At 40.7% G+C, this 18,933-nt stretch overlaps 1 protein-coding gene across 2 annotated transcripts in view; it reads right to left on the bottom strand.

The window, feature by feature from the left end:
• dym (dymeclin) overlaps window positions 1-18,933 on the bottom strand; it is a 61,222-nt gene that overhangs the window by 15,456 nt on the left and 26,833 nt on the right. For both annotated transcript variants that reach the window (XM_034204544.1, XM_034204550.1), the window contains exon 14: window positions 13,990-14,089. In XM_034204544.1, coding sequence (XP_034060435.1) covers window positions 13,990-14,089 — 100 coding nt within the window. The remainder of the gene's footprint in view (window positions 1-13,989; window positions 14,090-18,933) is intronic.

The following is an 18,933-nucleotide window of genomic DNA, read 5'->3' as shown; positions in this document are numbered from 1 at the left end:
AGTTGATAACTTATTTACAAAGTTTATCACACAAATACAACACATAATCATAATAATAAAGAAAATACAGATACAAAGCATCACAAAGTTTTCAAATTGGTATTCAAATGTATATTTAATATATATTTAAGGCATAATAGCTTTCTTAAAGAAAAAGCTTGATGTTTTGTGTTAAATGAGACTGTCAACACCACACTCATGTAAAGGACAACAACTGGAAACTTTGCAATATTTTCCAATATATTTGGGGAAATCATTTATATATTTTGTGCATTTATTTAGCCAGCAATGTAATTTAGCTGTATATCCAAGGCAGCAGAATTACAGAATAAACTTAAATATCGGATTTATTTATATATGTATTTAAGAAAATGCATATAGCAATATTTACTTATATTGTGCCGCCCCTTTGTAGATTAAGAATCAGGCAAGATCTTGGTTATTTGGAACTCAGTGTATCTGTGAAGAAATGTAGATAGACGGATGTCCTCTTAAAATAAATGTAGTGTAAGCAAAAATCCCACAAATACATTAGGGTTACCAGTTTATTAGTGCCTAAACAATCTTAAGCAGTCCAATACAGCCATTCAATAAGGTAAGCCCCCATTTGGGAAGTTCAAAACGCTGTTAGTGCTGTTTAACCATTGCACCACTAGTTATAGCATTTAAAATAGTTGACCATCAGCCCTATATGACTACTCTAAGAATTGTTGGTAGTTCCCAGGAAATCTGTTTCCTGAGTATTGTGGAAATGTAAGCAACATGATAAAATCTAATCAAACTATCTGCTTGACTTGGGGAACCTGCTGTTTAAGAACAGAGATTCTTTCATACATTGTTCTTTAGTTACTGTGCTCACAATAATCTGTCTACACAGACAGACAGACAGACAGACAGATAGACAGACGCCACCATGACGAGATAACGTCCTGCACGGCTTTGTCCATTGTGGGGTAGAGAGGAAACGGCTGAGAGACTGTGGGAAAATGAATAATCTTTAAAAAGATAAAACCTCGTAGCAATGAATTGGCGAATAGAGCTCAAGAGATGATGTATGATTTCCCGGGTTGTGACAAAGGCGGGACAAGCACTGCCATGTACTGATGGCATTATAGATAAGCTCCCTAGATGATGCAAACCAATCTAAAAAATACAAAACAATGAATAGTAACACGCTTCATCATAATGAAAACAAACACTGCTGGCAAAATGAATGTAGGCATGGTTTGTTGTTATTCATTTGCCAAAAGGAAAGCAAATAAATATGATTGCCCTACAAGAGTTAACAGCATTTAAAACTTGGCCACTAACTGCTTTGAAGCTTTTTTGACCTGAGATTTATCTAATCTATAAACTGTATATCTATGTTGGCCGTACAAAGCAAAAGCACAACAGCTAAGCCAAAGCTGAGACAAAAATACAGACTAAGAGAATGCAGGAGTCAAGAACATTCAAAGTAGCTTAGCCTAATGCCACGGTGCACTAACAAGTAAGTCCGATGGTAGAAGGACCAACACTGTAACACACACGGAAAATATTCTCTAACCCTGACCCTGCGTCTATACGATTACCAGGAATAGCATGGGCGAGTGTATGCTTCCGAGTTAATCTGATGACGATATTTAAACCAAATCCCCCTTTTACATAAAGTTAAAAAAATGTTTACATGACTGCCTTAAGACTACTACCCTAGATATACCCTGAACAGGCGACTTTACATTTGAAAAATCGACTTCAAATGGTTGAATTCTTTCCTCAAGATACTGTATTTGGGCATTTCTGTTTACCCTAATATCAACGCATCTGTAATAATCCGGCCTACTGTATCTAATGCATAATGTAAAACTAAACGCAATACAAGTACTTCATAGGGAAGTCTATGAACCAATGGTGGGCACCAAAATGTATTATGGAGGCACTTTTTTAAAGTTATTTGCCATACACAATGAGTGCTCTCGTTAGAATGGACTGGACAACAATGTTTGTGTATTCAACAGCTTTTTCACAGACGACATTTTGACTTGTCATTGCAATAAAGGCAAATGTATTACTCAAAAATACATATCTTTGTTTTGCCTTCCTACATTAGAGTCCCCTCACAAGAGGACATGATGTTTTCTATAAAACAAATATATTTAAAGAGCAATTATACATGACTGCCTCTTTACCCTGCCTCTACGCGGTGATAGTTCAGCGCTGATGCATAGCTTTCCTGCAGTGTGTGGACATCAACTTACGCACAAACACACACACAAACACACACATTAACACAATACTACTCTTCAGTTATTCCAAAAAAATGCAATATCTGTGTTATATCGATTAAGTTGTGGCTATTGCTCAAAACGGGCAAAATATATAACAAAACAACAACAACTGTACAACTCTTTTATTTTATAACTGCATGATTGTGAAATCCATAAATACATTCTTAAAAAACGTAATTGACCACTAAAGACCAAACTTTACATCTATCTATGCTTTACAGGAAACCTCGCCTTAGACAGTACTCATCAGCAACTTCCTCTGGGGTTACATCCTGCCTCAATTTCAGGCTTGAAATGAGAGAAGTGTATTCCCTTGGAAGTATTGAAACTCCTGTAAAATATGAGAATGAGGTGCTGAGCAAGCCAGTTTAATCTTTAATGTGTAGATGTATAAATCAGTAAAGCTTTATGGTTAAAAAGCTAGTTTCCTATGCACTGTGAGACAACTTTCATACAAAAGACCATAAGACTTTATGTTCTCTTTTATGAGACTTATCCTTAAGGATTCATGTTCCTGACAAACATCATTGTTCTGATGGCGACCTGTTTTGACCAAGAATTTGCTAATACCAGCTAAGACCAGATTCAAAACAGCAGCTCAGCCAGACTGCAACAACAAGCTGATTGGAAGATGAGATTCCAGCTTCAATCTGGGCTAACCATCTGCAACAGAACTGCATGTGGTTGCATTTTACATTACGTCTTTGGTGCCCTGCTTTGGAATGAACTCCTTATCTTATAAATAACTTTGCTTACCGTGTGGCCTTTTTTTTCTTTGCTAGAGCCACACATAAGCATACTACGCACACTCTCATTCAAATTCACCTCCTTAAAGTAGCCAGGGGGATAAGGATGATTATAAATAACTGTATTCTCTTGTGCGTCGACCATGAATCAGGCTTGCCACACTGATGCGATAATGTACTGCATCGATTTCCGCAGGCCGTCGGACGAAGATGTGCGGCACTTTAACAGGCAGACGTGAAGAGGCAAGTGGAGGCAGGAGAGCCGGCTATAATGAGGATTGATTGTGCGTCTGGAAGCAGAGCTGGCTCTCTGGGCTCGACTCCTTTGCCTAGCTAGAGCGGCTCCACTCGGTTCTGCTGTGGCAGGCTGTAATTAGACAGAAAGCAGCGACAGATACGAGTGGGAGGAAGAGGAGGTAGAGGAAGGAAGACAGCAACACAAATGGAGGCATAGAAGAAGTGAATAGGGGGGCTTGATGGAGAAAGTGAATGCAATGAGGAGGAGACAAAAGGAGGAGAGGAAGGCAGAGTGGGAGTAAGGGATGCAGAGTGTGTTTGTTCTTTAGCTCTGCACCCAGCTTAATGAGATTAGCCTTGCAGGGAAAGAAATGCCACACTGGGGAATTCAGGTCACATGAAAATAGGCTAGCTAGACGTCTGCCTGGCCCAGTGTGTATGTTTGTCAAGTGGATGAGATTAAGAGGTCCATGGTCTACTTGAAACCCAGACAGGATTTAAATATTTTGGCTCCTCCTCATCCACTTCCCACTATGTTCTCGTGCACTTGTTTTTCCCAAAAATGTATCCGCTAGACAGACGAAAAGCACCTAACATGTGACTGCATGAAACCATAACAGCCTTTCTTTTCTTTTCTCGCTCCCCTTCCTCAGTTTTTCCCTTCCCTCCTCCTCCACTTGTATGCTCCTTCTCCTCCAGCCATGTACTTTTTTCCAGCCTGCTGCATTGTCATTTAGTCACAGCCACTCACGCTGCTATTTAATGTCTTCTCTCCACCCAGGAAAACACAGGCCTCAGACATGAGCTGTATCATTAGTCTCAATGATCCTGCCCCCATTGTACTCGTTTCACCATTTATACAAACCTAACAGGAAGACTGTGAATACGCCTGTGTGTGTTTGTGTGCGTGTGTTTCCATCTGTCTGATTCTGCTGCTAATTCTTCTAAATGTTTGGCACAAATGTGTTTTGTCTGCAGGTATGTTTGACCTTTGCAATCGGTTTGACAAAGAAAATGATAGAGTTTGTAGATGCAATCAGTGGCTGGGAAGGACATTGCCCGCACTTCACAATCTGAATGTGTTTGTGTCTAGCCGTCTATCATACCCAATAATGTTTTTTTATGCATGTTCGTGTGTGTGGACAGGGTTTAGAGACACAGACATGTAAATCCCTGTAAAGTAGGAGCTGGCATCATTAAACCAATAGCTTAGTGATTCCCTGGCTGGCCCTGCTGCTCGCTGCAGGCTGTTGCAGGGCAGACAAACCAGACATATTAAGAAAGAGCACTGACAAAGACAAGGACATGGAGATTAACACAGACAGATACACACAGTGAGTTAAAAGCCACGCCTAAGAGACGGATGTTTTCACAGAACACAAAGCTTTAAAACGGAAATAAAGAGAATATTTGCACCTTTTAATCGTTGATGCGATATGATAACAGGCAAGAACAGGAAAGGTTTTAATAAGAAAAGTAAATGAGGGAAAGCATGAAGAGAAGAAAAAGCACCACGTCGACAGACAGCGAGGGTCAGACTGGCTGAGCAGCCCCGTCTTTTGGAAGTTTTTTTTAAATGGGTCATTGTCTGACCTGCTTATGGTACCACGGCCATGTCATAATCAGACCATTTTTTGTAGTATTGTGCCTCTTATTTCCACATAGCCTTACAAAATATCCTTTGTTTCACAAACACACACACACACACACAGAATGAAGCAAAAGACGGTACTACAACATCAACAATGCAATGTGTCTGTCTCTGTTTAGGAAAGAATGTGTTGGACAATCGCTGCATCACTGTCTGTGCGGAGGGGAAGTCCAGCCAAATCTGCAGACAGACGCCTTATTAACAGATTAAATTGGCACACTACCTCTCGGAGACTTGGCTAGCAGTAACAGCAGGGGGGGCAAAGCAGCCGTGATGTCAATGATGACACGAGTAATAATGGTAAAAAGGGTGACGGTAACAGCTGCAACAGCACCCTGGCAGAAAGGTGGGCACGACTAATTGATCAGATGCTAGCTGCGCTCTGTTTTGCTGCGCCTCAATCAGAAAAGACCAGGGCACAGCGGGACTGCCCTCATTATCATTTGGAAAGCAGACAATCATTAAGACCCCAGAACACCTGCTGCCTGCATGGGGTGGCACTCCTACTGCCCAAGAATAAACACAGAAGGACTCAGAGCAAAGGAGAAAAGAAGATTAGAGGCTGAAGGATATGTAAAGAGACACGCTAACAAGTTAAGTCACAACTAGGTCTTGAAGCATCTTCATTAGGCAGGTGAGGAAGACATTTGGGAAGATAAGAGACTAAATAGGGGAGTCAGTAAGTCAGCTCTCAGCAGGATATTGACTTAATGAGAGGAACACTAGGGGACATTATATTGAAACTGAGAAGAGAACATAATAAGCAACATAAAGGGTGGCATCCGTCTTAGAGGTAGCATATCATGTGTGAAGCTCGACCTCATTATAAAATATTTTATTCAGTGTTAACCTTTCTAAAAACAACTAAAGAATTGGTTCTTAAACCTTGCATGTTTTATTTTTAAAAGGGAGAACCATGGCTTCATTAAAACCCATTTTACTGCATAATTGTTGGTGTGTTGCCTAGATACAATAAAATATAATTCAGGAAGTCCAATTTGATCACGGAGTGTCTAGGCCTATATCAGACACAGAATGTAGAAGAGAAAGTATTTTGCTACTTTGGAATAAAAAAAAAAGGCAGCAAGAAATGTATCTTTCATTGCAGTAAGAGAAATATGGAGTTTGTGTTACAAGATCTACCAGGGCTGGGGAATGTGATGATCAACGCAGGCAAAACGGAGAAGAAATCGTGCACATCGATAAAACTTTCACAGGTGTAGGATCAAAAACCCACCTTGTACTGACAGCTCTCATTGTCTATGAGTGACTAAGATCTTTTTTAGATAGAAACAGCAATGAATTCAAAAAAGAGGGAAAAATACCAGTTTTTTTGCTACTTCTTACAACATCAACATCAATTCAGAAGAACCTGATATGACAACCTAGTTATTAATCCTCCTCATGCCTCACTGCAAGACTGAAAAGTTAAATGCATAGGCGCCCTTTACCGTCCTCTTTTCTCTCTTCTTCTCCCCCCTCTGGGTATTTCCACGTAGAATGACAAGAAGCACTGTGCGCGTGTGTGTGTGTGTGTGTGTGTGGTGTGTGTGTGTGTGTGTGTGTGTGTGTGTGTGTGTGTGTGTGTGTGTGTGTGTGTGTGTGTGTGCGCGCACTGTAACCTCTGATTTCAGGGAAAGCTTTATGAGAATGTACATCAGTCGTGTGGGGGGAATTGGTTCTACATCAAAAGACTATAAGAAATGTGACAGCATCATTCATACTTCAGTCAATCATTCCCTACCATGTAAACCATGCATGAAGGGAGACACTGATCTCTGCCCCTGCACACAATGTTCTGCTCGAATCTCCATCAGCACGGTGGAATTCAAAGGAAGAGAGAGAAGGGTGAGACCAGGGGTCTCATTTATAAAGGGATATACGCTCAAAAAATGGCGTACGCTAGTTTCTACGCAATGTTTGCGATTTATAAAATACTAACTTGACGGGAAAACGTGCGGTCCTACACGCAAACTCTAACCCATGCGTACGCACTAAGCACAAAAACGGGAGAGACGAGAAACTGCGACACCGTTGGCAGAAGGAAGAATGGAGAGAAATATGTGGAAATAATACCATAAACAAAATGTTACCTCTCATTTATCATATATGAAGAATTCATTTTCAAACATTGATTAAAGCCAATCTTAAAATGATTAAACAAACGCCTGTTTGAGACTCCTCAGTGCACACAAAAACATAATTTGGAGAAATAAATAAATATGGATATGTTATTTAAAACCACCTGGAATATGTTGTGTTAATGTTATGAAATGTTTTCTCATAAATGATGCGGTTTTGCATTTCTATAGGTTGTAGATACGAGCATGGTTTTATATACTATCATGTTTAATCGTGTTTTATGCCGTTTGCTAAGACTTGATAAGTCGCTCGTAAAACACAGGAGGTATGGAAACTAAGAACACCATATGTGGTAAATTGTACAGCTAATATAACGCAACACATTAGTTGTATTTCCTTTAACTGGTGGATATAGAGTTGCTGCAGTGGAGATGCTGCGCACAGCTGATCGACAGCTGGGACACAAACCACCAAATACGAAAACATATGCCTAATTCAAATCCAGTCGTCATGACTCCACTCCGGGGAGATTCCCCGATCATTTCTTATAGTTTCTCATCAAGAGGGTGTCTCCTGTCCCCGGTACAAACACACTGCCAGAGGAAGGCTATGTGTATTTTTTTGTCATGAACCTTTTTCGGACCACTTATTTATTTATTTTGGTGACGATCCGACCTCCATGCTGCTACTCTGGTTCAAACGGCATCCACCAAACAATATGATTTATCTCGACCTCCCCAAAATAACTAAAATCTGACACGGTGTGAGATGTCTTTTTTTGCTGTTCTGTCGTCATTTCCTGCGATCTTCTTCATGCAGTCAGTCAGAATGAATGAATGAATGAATGAATGGGCGTTTCTTTGACTATTTATAGGCAAATATGGGCGTTACGTGAAGCCCGCAAAAGCTGCACCGCATTTCGAGTCGATTGTGATTTATAATTGGAAACCGGCGTAGGAAGTGCTGTATGCACTTTCCTCGCCGGTACGCAATGTTTGGTGAATCGGAAAATGTCGGAACATTTCTGTACCTATTTTTTGGATTTCTACTACGTAAGCAACCTTCCCACGTGAATCCTACGCACGGCGTTATAAATGAGGCCCCTGGTGATTAAAACTCCCATATTTAACAATCCCAAGACTAATAAGTAGCAGTAGTTGAAGCCTACACTGAACAATTCAGAGGGAAGAAAGATCAGGGGTCTCATTTATAAAGGAATATACGCTCAAAAAAATGGCGTACGCCAGTTTCTACGCAATGTTTGCGATTTATAAAATACTAACTTGACGGGAAAATGTGCGGTCCTCCACGCAAACTCTAACCCATGCGTACGCACTAAGCACAAAAACGGGAGAGACGAGAAACTGCGACACCGTTGGCAGAAGGAAGAATGGAGAGATATATGTGGAAATAATACCATAAACAAAATGTTACCTCCCATTTATCATATATGAAGAATTCATTTTCAAACATTGATTAAAGCGAATCTTAAAATGATTAAACAAACGCCTGTTTGAGACTCCTCAGTGCACACAAAAACATAACTTGGAGAAATAAATAAATATGGATATGTTATTTAAAACCACCTCGAATATGTTGTGTTAATGTTATGAAATGTTTTCTCATAAATGATGCGGTTTTGCATTTCTATAGGTTGTAGATACGAGCATGGTTTTATATACTATCATGTTTAATGCCGTTTGCTAAGACTTGATAAGTCGCTCATAAAACACAGGAGGTATGGAAACTAAGAACACCATATGTGGTAAATTGTACAGCTAATATAACACAACACATTAGTTGTATTTCCTTTAACTGGTGGATATAGAGTTGCTGCAGTGGAGATGCTGCGCACAGCTGATCGACAGCTGGGACACAAACCACCAAATACGAAAACATAATTCAGATCCAGTCGTCATGACTCCACTCCGGGGGGATTCCCCGATCATTTCTTACAGTTTCTCATCAAGGGGGTGTCTCCTGTCCCCGGTACAAACACACTGCCAGAGGAAGGCTATGAGTATTTGTTTTGTCATGAACCTTTTTCGGACCACTTATTTATTTATTTTGGTGACGATCCGACCTCCATGCTGCTACTCTGGTTCAAACGGCATCCACCAAACAATATGATTTATCTCGACCTCCCCAAAATAACCAAAATCTGACACGGTGTGAGATGTCTTTTTTTGCTGTTCTGTCGTCATTTCCTGCGATCTTCTTCATGCAGTCAGTCAGAATGAATGGGCGTTTCTTTGACTATTTATAGGCAAATATGGGCGTTACGTGAAGCTCGCAAAAGCTGCACCGCATTTCGAGTCGATTGTGATTTATAAATGGAAACCGGCGTAGGAAGTGCTGTACGCACTTTCCTCGCCGGTACGCAATGTTTGGTGAATCGGAAAATATCGGAAAATTTCTGTACCTATTTTTTGGATTTCTACTACGTAAGCAACCTTCCCACGTGAATCCTACGCACAGCGTTATAAATGAGGCCCCAGGAGAGGACATAAAGTATGGACAGGCAGACTGGAAGTGAGAAACACTTTCTTATGATATACAGTAATACATTATCTATAACGTTTTCCAGCAATGAAAAATATGTTTTGCATTTATAAGCACTACACACAACATTAAAAGGGTTTACATATAACTATAATGTAGTTGTTGTAGCAGTAGTGTTTAGTAATATATTCATTGACGACTACTCCTCCTATGGGCATCAAGTGGGGGCTGCTGTATGGACAGATAATACATTTGTTGTAATATTATTAATAACATGTATTTATAGAAGAAGTTATATATATATATATAGATCTCATTATTTATTTTTTACAAATCACGTACATGTAACTGTTAAAATGTATTTGTAGCTGCTTATAACTACATTATCACGTTTTATAAACAATGTATTACGTATACAATTGCGTTTATACTTTTACATTAACACAAATATTTGATAGATTGTTGATTTGTTTGTTGACAAATTTGTGAATAGACTTACAATAAAGAAACAACAAAACGTTATGACTAAGACGTAAAAAATGTGTGTGCTAGGCAATTTATTGGTCTGGCTCTTAATGGGACTTTGAAGGCAGCATTTATTTACTGGTGGGTATGACTATGTTTGACTTTGAGTCATCTACTGACAATGTAAAACACCTGTAGGCAAGTCAAGAAAGAATGCACCCTAAAAACAAAATTGTCTGATGATGGTCCACTTTCAAGAGTGTCAGGATGACTGGGGAAGAAAGCCTGTGGATTTTGCAAAACTGTTTTGTAGTCTAACATGAAAGTGGCAAATTTCTGAAAAAACCTGATAACAAACAGTAGGCATAATGTTTATTATCTGTTATTATATCTTGGGGCTCTGTTTTTTCCTAAACAAAGGGAAGGGTGCTACTAAGCTAATGCATGTGTCTACTCTGGCTATTAAAAAGAGATCACAGATTGTGACTCAACCAGCGTACATAAACACAGACAGGGTGGTCCAACATGCTTCTGGCTTTCTGTGTGTGCGCGTGTGTGTGAGTCTCTTCCCAGAAATGTGCAGCAGTAAACACACAAAGAGGCACAGAAGTAACATTACCACTGGCTGGGAGCATAAACAGTGACACACAACGCAATGCAATGCCCCATATTTTCATACACATTTGTGGGTACAAGCACATACTGCATGTCACTGCACATATCTCAAAGGGCAAGAAACCATGTGCAATCAGAGGTGCAGAGAGCAATTGTGGGGCCCCCCGAGAAAGCTGCCCTGCTTGGACTGGGAGCCTCTGGCTGTCCCCCTGGGGCTGAAGGAGGCCCTTACCCTTCACTCTTTCCTCCATGACACTAACCAGACACAGCAGCACATACACATTCAGGGACGGGGAGGCGGGGGTTCTGTGTGTGTATACGTATATATGAGAGAGACCAAGAGGCAGACATCAAGAGGGAGTGAAATGAAGGGGGGACAGAGAAAAAAGCGGGAGACGTTAACACATACGCTGACAGCCCCCCAGCTTTAACCCGCAGCTTAGAGCATTTGTTGACGTTTTTTCATATCCTCCTCTCAGTCTCTTCCTCGTAAAAGAGAGCAATTACATGTCCAGGACAATCCCACATTAAACAAACATTAGTTCTCTCTCCAGAGCCAGACTCAGCCAAATTACATTGTTTCCAGATGCCCATCACAAGCCCACCCTCTCTCTCTTCAAACCTGCCCTCATCTCCTCTCCTCCTGCTGCTGCTTTACTTCTCCTCTCTCTATTGTTCTTATTTTCTCCTCATGTTCTGCTCCTCTTTATCTCTCCCTATAGTTCCCTAAACCTCCCAAGTTAAGATGTGAGTTTGTGAATAACAGCCGAGCAGCCTGCTTTCAATTACACCGCCACATCCAAGACATCTGAAGAGGGAAAGGAGGGCCAGAGATGGAGAAAACAACTTGTTTTAGATGTCACATCTCTATACTGATGATGGACAGTAGACAGTGTCTGAGGTCATTATAACTGGCCAGATAGGGAAAGCCATGCATAAGGTTTTAGTTAGCTTATTGGTGAAATAAATGCTCAGCTATTGTTTAGCTTGTAGATGACACTATCAACCATAACTTCAATAAGCTTCCTTTCCTACTTCAGTTGTAACAGTTACATAGCTGTTTATTTTTGATCTCCAATCTCATTCTTTCGTTGATCTAAACAAATTAGTCAGCTATTTGCTTCAACAAATGCAACAACAGTCCAAGTCTTTAACAGCGTATATATACACAAATTGCACAGCATGAACATCCTGACACAGTATCTGCAGAAATAATACCGTGTTAAAGAATCAACAGAACTGACCCTGCAGTTTATTTAAGTCCTTTATGAAAGGATCTCATCAGAAAGGGATATTACTATGTATGATAAAGAAAGCTATCTTAATATGTCATGTTGGGTTCTGGAGATAAAAATAATAAAACATTCTTAGTAGCAGCCCTTTTGATAAGGGTTACATTTGAAACCCTCTTAATATGCCATACTTTCATTCTTCGCAGTGGCATTTTAAGGTTAATGCTAATTTTAGCATCCTTACACCCACACATAGACAATGCTAACATGTTGAGCAGGTTCACCATCTTAGTTTAGTCTGTTAGTGAAGTGGGTAAATATGTGCAGAAGCTCAGAAGACAAACAATACAATATGTTCTTTATATTCATGAGATGTCAATACAGCTGAAAGGTGACTTTAGCTGTAAACAGTATTCTATGGGAACCAATGTCACATTAAGTTAGTATAGTCTAAGCTCAAAGATAACAGCGGTATCAGGAAAATGGACCAGTTCTTTCTTAATAGGCTATGACCCAGACAGGATGTCAGACACTGTTCTTGGAAAAGAAAAACCTTATTGTAAAATTCCCATGAAATAATCCCACTGAAAATGTGACACATGCCATTGAGCAACACACTTGAAGTCTACCAAAAGCAGCAACACTGTGTAGTCTGACCTCTCGGTGTGTGTGCGTGCATTTGTCTCATTTGTTGTCACTATTATTAAATTCACTCTTGAGTGCACTCTCCTATGGAAACAACTGGCTGGACGGATATATTTAACAGAGAAGATATAATCAAGGCAAACCTAACTCTCTTTATGTCATTCTTTTACATTTGTTGTCATATGTTGTGGACAGTTATGCATGTGTGTATGAATAAAACAGAGCATTAAAAGAAGCCCTGAAGGGAGGACGCATCAAAACAAAGCTGAATAATTGCATTTTATATGTTTTTATGGGTGTGTGTGTGTATGTTTGAATTTGTTTGTGCATTGATGTCTGGTTGTAAGGGGGGCTCATCAGACAGCAGCTACATGGTTGAAGAAGCACTCAAATACACTCACGTTTCCACAAGACCTAGGGGCATCTATGGGGACCTCCTAATACATCTCCAAACCCCAAACACACACACACACACTAACACAAATATGTTTACGCACACACACACTTATCTCGGACCGAGCTAATCTAATGAGACAGCCAGACTGCGACGTGTACAGACAAACCTGAAGGCAGACGTGCCTGAACACAAACACAGACAGTTATAGAGTCAATAATAAACAGAGGGTACCCAGTGGTCAGGTGTGTTGTCCAAACAAGATCCATTGATCACGACTGCATTGGGACAACATCAGTTTGAATGTATATTAGTTAAAGCCAACCTCTTATTTACTAATGTGGTGCTGTAAAGATTTCAATTGTTCTGTTTCAATATTAGTGTGTTGCCAAACAACAGCTGAGAAAATCAATATGACTTTCACATCTGTATTCTAAATATGTAGCTTCAGCCAGCAGCTGGTTAGTTCAGCTTCAAATTAGACTGAAATCTTCCGACCAGCACCTCTAAAGCTTTCTAATTAAAATGATGTTTTAATGATCTTTAATTTAAACTAAAAATATAAATAGTCCCCTTCATAAGCATTAGGCTTGCCGTCTCGATCTTCTTTTCCAATTAGCAAGAAGGCGAATAAGTAGAAACGTGTTAAAACTTGTATTAATTATTCAAGACAAGATTTCAATCTGTTATCATTGATTGGAAAGAAAATTAAAATAAAATTAAAAAAACAAATTACTTTATAAACCTTTTTAAGTCTTAAGACCAAATGTTTAAAATGCTTGACAATAAAACAAGTCATAATTTAATCAATTTGTCAATAACCGTTACATTTATCGCATCCTCTTGTTATTTAGCCATTTAAGATTAATGGCTGTCTTGTTCCATCTCAACTATTCATATCTTTTAGTTTTATTTTAACTTCTTTTTATTTTAATCTATTGTCAGCATATATTTTGTTACCTATAAATTATTAGATATCTTGTATAATCCCTCTTAAAAGCTTTGTATGTTATTGGGAGTATATTAAAACTCACATTGATCTATTCATCCTGCATTGTTAAAGCCAAGGCACATTGAAATAGTGTTGATAGCAACTTGATATATCTATGTATTCTTTTATTTCATTATCTATTTGTGTGTGTGTGTTACTCACATAGTCGGGCAAGGCAGTGTCGTCGCCCTGTCTGCCTCTCAGAGACTGCGTCGCCTGCTCCAAGACCTTGTTGTGCTTCTTTGAAAGCAGCGCAAACAAACTGCAGGAGACACAGAGAGGGAACACATGAGTGAGAGCAGCATCGACAGATGAATAATACACTTCACCAAAAGAAACCAAATACAGTCGTCACACCGCACCATGTCATTAATGTGCTGTAAATACTCCAACAGTGACCTTTACTTAGCTTAACTGAGGAGAGAAGCCTTTATTAAAAACAGATTATTATTATTAGAGACCAGCCTGTTTTGCTTTATAAATGAGGCCATTCAAATACTGAATAATGATTTATTGTGAAATGACAAAAAATAATCATGAAAAAGGCAGGAGAGATTTTCAAAAATGATGTCTCCAATTACTAAACATCTTGTTTGATTTACCATCAGCTTACAATCAGAACTAGTTTTTTAATAACTCGGCTATATTAAGGCCTGCGTAGGTCACAGCCTTGTTTACTCCGTTGAAAATTGCCCGTCTTTTTTTCATGTACGTGTGTGTGGATGTTCTGCCCTTTGACCCACAAGATAACTGACTTGCTTTAACCTTATTGTGTGTGTATGGTTGTCTGCATGGGACTGCATGATTGGATGTGATTGCTGTACACATAGACAAGAGTACATCAAGACTATGTATGTTATTTATGCTTGGGTAGCAATGAGGTGGGTAATACAAACACGCATGTACCCAAAATAATACAAGAAAACAATATGATTTGTCTAAAAATACATTTTATCTTGTTGACTTATTTATTACATCTTATTTAATCCAATACTGAGTCTTGCTTGTCAGAGTCTCCTATCGTATTCATTGCAGTGTTTATCATAATTATTAGTGACCTTCTGTTTTAATTACAACTTTTTAATAGTCTTTCCAGGCCCCCGAGGCTGTCGAATGTTTAATTTGTGTGTCAATTAAGGAAAAAAAATTGCAGAATAGATGAAATTCAATGACAGCAAAGGGCTAGGGAAATTCAGATGCAGAGCTTAGCTAAGCCCCATAAAGCTACACCTGTCCATCTGTCAGCACGCACACACACACACACACACACACACACACACACACACACACACACACACACACACACACACACACACACACACACACACACACACACACACACACACACACACACACACACACACACACACACACACACACACACACACCACACAAACACACACACACACACACACACACACACACACACACACACACACACACACACACACACACACACACACACACACACACACACACACACACACACACACACACACACACACACACACACACACACACACACACACACACACACACACACACACACACACACACACACACACACACACACACAAAAAATCCATCAGCATTCTTTCTGCAGGCTAATTGGCTGAATGATAGCTGAATGGCGATATCTGAGCAGCTATGAGGAGGTCTACTTGTTATCTACAGACCTAATGTCAAAGGTCCTATTAGCCATGACTACTTAATGGGACCTGTTGTATTATCTAGTCAGTTTTTCTTATTCTAAATGAGACCACCGAGGAAGTTCCACCTGGGACATTTGCCCACAATTACATCCCTCATTTTTGGAGAGGCAGTGACGGACACGGCCCGGGGATCAGCGACACAGAAAGTCTTCAACACTGCTGGCCTGATCCCAAAATCAGTTATGAGCCTGCAGTAATGACAGACATGGTCTCCACTGACACACTGGAGATGTACAGGTGCTCTGTCTTTACCAGTTCAAAGGATTACCCTCATCCGGACCCACACAGTGGGTGGTTACGATCTGACTACATGCATGTTCTCACATTTATTTGAAGGCATGAGCGACTGCAAATCATTTATTTTATTAACAAATTGGGAAAAAAAATGTCTTCTAGACTGTTGGTCAGATCATAAAAGCTATTTTAAAGATGTCACACTGGGCTCTGGAAACTTATTCTAAAAATATTTTAGAATAATACAATTAATAAAATATCTGATGGGTTTATTGGACACATCTGTGGTGACAGAGGAGACTGTGGATACTGAGGACAGAGGAGCAATGCAGCACAAAGGGAATATTGGTGCCGAGAGAGAATATATTGTAAATAATAAGGAAAGATGCACACTGGTGGTGGAGGCAATTCAAACCCACTGTTTGCCTCTAAATAAACAACACCAACTGTGATTCTCTCCGAGAGTCTATTATGGAGCAGAGTTCAGCACTGCCTGGCAGACATTTGGAAATTCCTGGCAGGAAATTCCCCTTTATCAAGCCATCCAGTTTAGCCCAGCCCTGGCCATCATACTCATTATCATTATTATTATCATCAGACATGGAGTCAGTTGCTCTACATCACCACAGGATAGACATGTTCACATTCACAGACAGAGTTCTTCTCTGACTCAAAACACCAGAGAGTCACAGATATGGAGAGAGACACTGGCAGCGAGATAAGAGGATCCTTGAGTGTGTGTGAATGTGTGCACGTCTTCAAGAAGGAAACATTCCTTCCTGTGCGTCTGGAGTTCACAAACACTCACGAATGACTTGATGTGTGCAGTTTGGACCAATTCCATAAAGTCATTCACTTCCTCACATCCCAAATCCTTCCCCTCAGTTACCTTGTGTTACATAATGTTGGACCTCTTATCTTTCTTTCTTACAGTGCAGACGCTTTTCTGCTTGCTCCTGCCTCTGCTTACTTTTTATGCTGATTTTCCTATTCTTATTCTCTGAAAACTTCGAGCAGCAGCTCCTGGACATTAACTTATCACTGGGACAGTTCATCTTCGTCAATAGACGGAGGGTTTCAGCCATATTTCAACATTTTTACGACGACCTCAGTCTTACAGTAGCGTGGCCTAGCAACAGCTAAAGCCTGGTAGGCTACTGCATGCTATTTAGCTTAAGCTAGTTGGTAGCAAAACGCCTCCGTTCTCTACAGATGACTTCCATAAACTTATACAGAAGATAGCTGTGTTGGAAATGAAAATGCAACGGCTGGAAGTTAACGTGGAAGTGAATGGACTATGTCATGGGAAGGACACCACTTTACCAGTGTTGCAAAATAATAGAGAAGGGTATGCTAACTCACAGCTAGTTAGCAGCTACAAGGATTCCAAGGAACAGGAGGGCTGTGTACCGGGTAATAAATCTACAAGTGGTAGTCCTCCCTGGAACTCTCTGGGTGCAAAGCCTAAGAGTAAATCATTTCCATGGGATTTGGGAGGACGGATAACAGGCAGAGCCAAGCGCTCTCAAATCTGTGATGCGACCGGCTGGCCTGCATTGTTATCACCCAGGAAGAGCGCCTCTTCAACCCCTATTCATACTAGGAAACAGCAGTGGACAGCTGCTAAAGGGAGAACTACAAAAAATCCTCCTAAACCACCAAGTGTGCCAATCCAGAACAGATACGCTCCGCTGACCGAGAACCGGAGATCTGATGACCTGGATAACCTGTCCTCTTCACACAGCAGGGTAAGGACCAATAGCTACTCCAAAAGTAAAAGGCTAGAGGGAAAGCTAACGACTGGGCCTGAAACTCTGCTGTAAGAGATGTAAAAGGTCTGTGTAATAAGAACAACACCAAAGTACTCTGTTTTCCCAAGGATGTGGTCTCTGACTTGGCTGAGAAGATCCTGCATATTGGGGCTGAACATCCGACTGTGAAGAATGTGGTACTGCACATTGGAACAAATGATGTTGTGAAACAACAGTCAGAAGTGCTGAAAGAAGACTTTAAATGTTTGTTGGAAACTGCCAGCTCTCAAAATGCAGAGGTGTTCATCAGTGGCCCTCTACCGCCAGTCAGAAGAGGAGTGGAGAGATTCAGCAGATTGTTTGCACTGAATACCTGGCTTTCAACGGCCTGTACTGACCATTCTGTTCATTTTATTGACAATTTTAACTTTTTCTGGGACCGCAGACATCTCTTCAAGGCAAATGGAGTTTGCTTGAACAAGTCAGGAGTGAAATTGTTTATCTCCAACATATTCAACTGCCTGCATTATCAATCTGTTCCCTCTGCCAAGGACAAGCGGCAAGAGGAATCAAAACAGGAGAAAGACACAACACATCGCTCAGAAAACCCTGAAGAATTATCACTGCACCCGCCTGAGGAATGTTCTGATTATGGGAGACACATGGAGGAATCTCCACTGCCCGTCACACACCACCCCCCCCCTGTCAACGCCTTTGAGGATACTCCGTTCACCCTTTCACCCTCGCCCACCCTCCTGGGGATCGTTGAACACATGAAGGAGATACAGAGGGTTGGCACCGATTCCTTCCTGGAGTTCAAAGACCAAACTAAGGCGATACAACGCTCCTCAACGACGCCCACCAAAATCACCGCAGAGACGCGCACCATCTCCCCCGTCTTCATCACCGTGCCTACGTCAACCACCTCCCCCCCCCTGGCAGCATGTCCTCTACCCCCGCACCATCTCCCACGTCTCCATCACCGTGCCTGCGTCGGCCGCCTCCCCTCCCTTCGAGAGGGCATCTGCAGTCTCCGAAGCCTGATAAGGATGTGTGTGTACTAAATGCTGCAAACTGATATTTGCTGGGTCCAGGCTCAAGGGCGTATGGCACTCTCAACTCTTTCCAGGACATGTCGGGGCCCTGCCTGCCTATCGCTTTGCCGAGATCTGTGTTGATAGGTAATAGATTAAGAGCGGTGAATCATAGAAACAGGAAGCGCTCAAACGTTTGTGTGAGTTTATCTAATTTAGCAGTGATTCCATGTCAGCCACAGCTTGTTACAAAAAACATGACTGATAGTGTGTTTAACAAACTTAAACTAGCTTTATTAAATGTCAGGTCTTTGGCAGGAAAAACATTTTTAATCAATGATTTTATCACTGAGCACAATCTCGATTTTATGTTTT

The sequence above is a fragment of the Gymnodraco acuticeps genome, unplaced genomic scaffold (genome assembly GCF_902827175.1).
Source record: "Gymnodraco acuticeps unplaced genomic scaffold, fGymAcu1.1, whole genome shotgun sequence".
NCBI lineage: Eukaryota > Metazoa > Chordata > Actinopteri > Perciformes > Bathydraconidae > Gymnodraco > Gymnodraco acuticeps.
The sequence above is the reverse complement of the archived record's forward strand: the minus strand, read 5'-3'. Positions and strand labels throughout refer to the sequence as shown.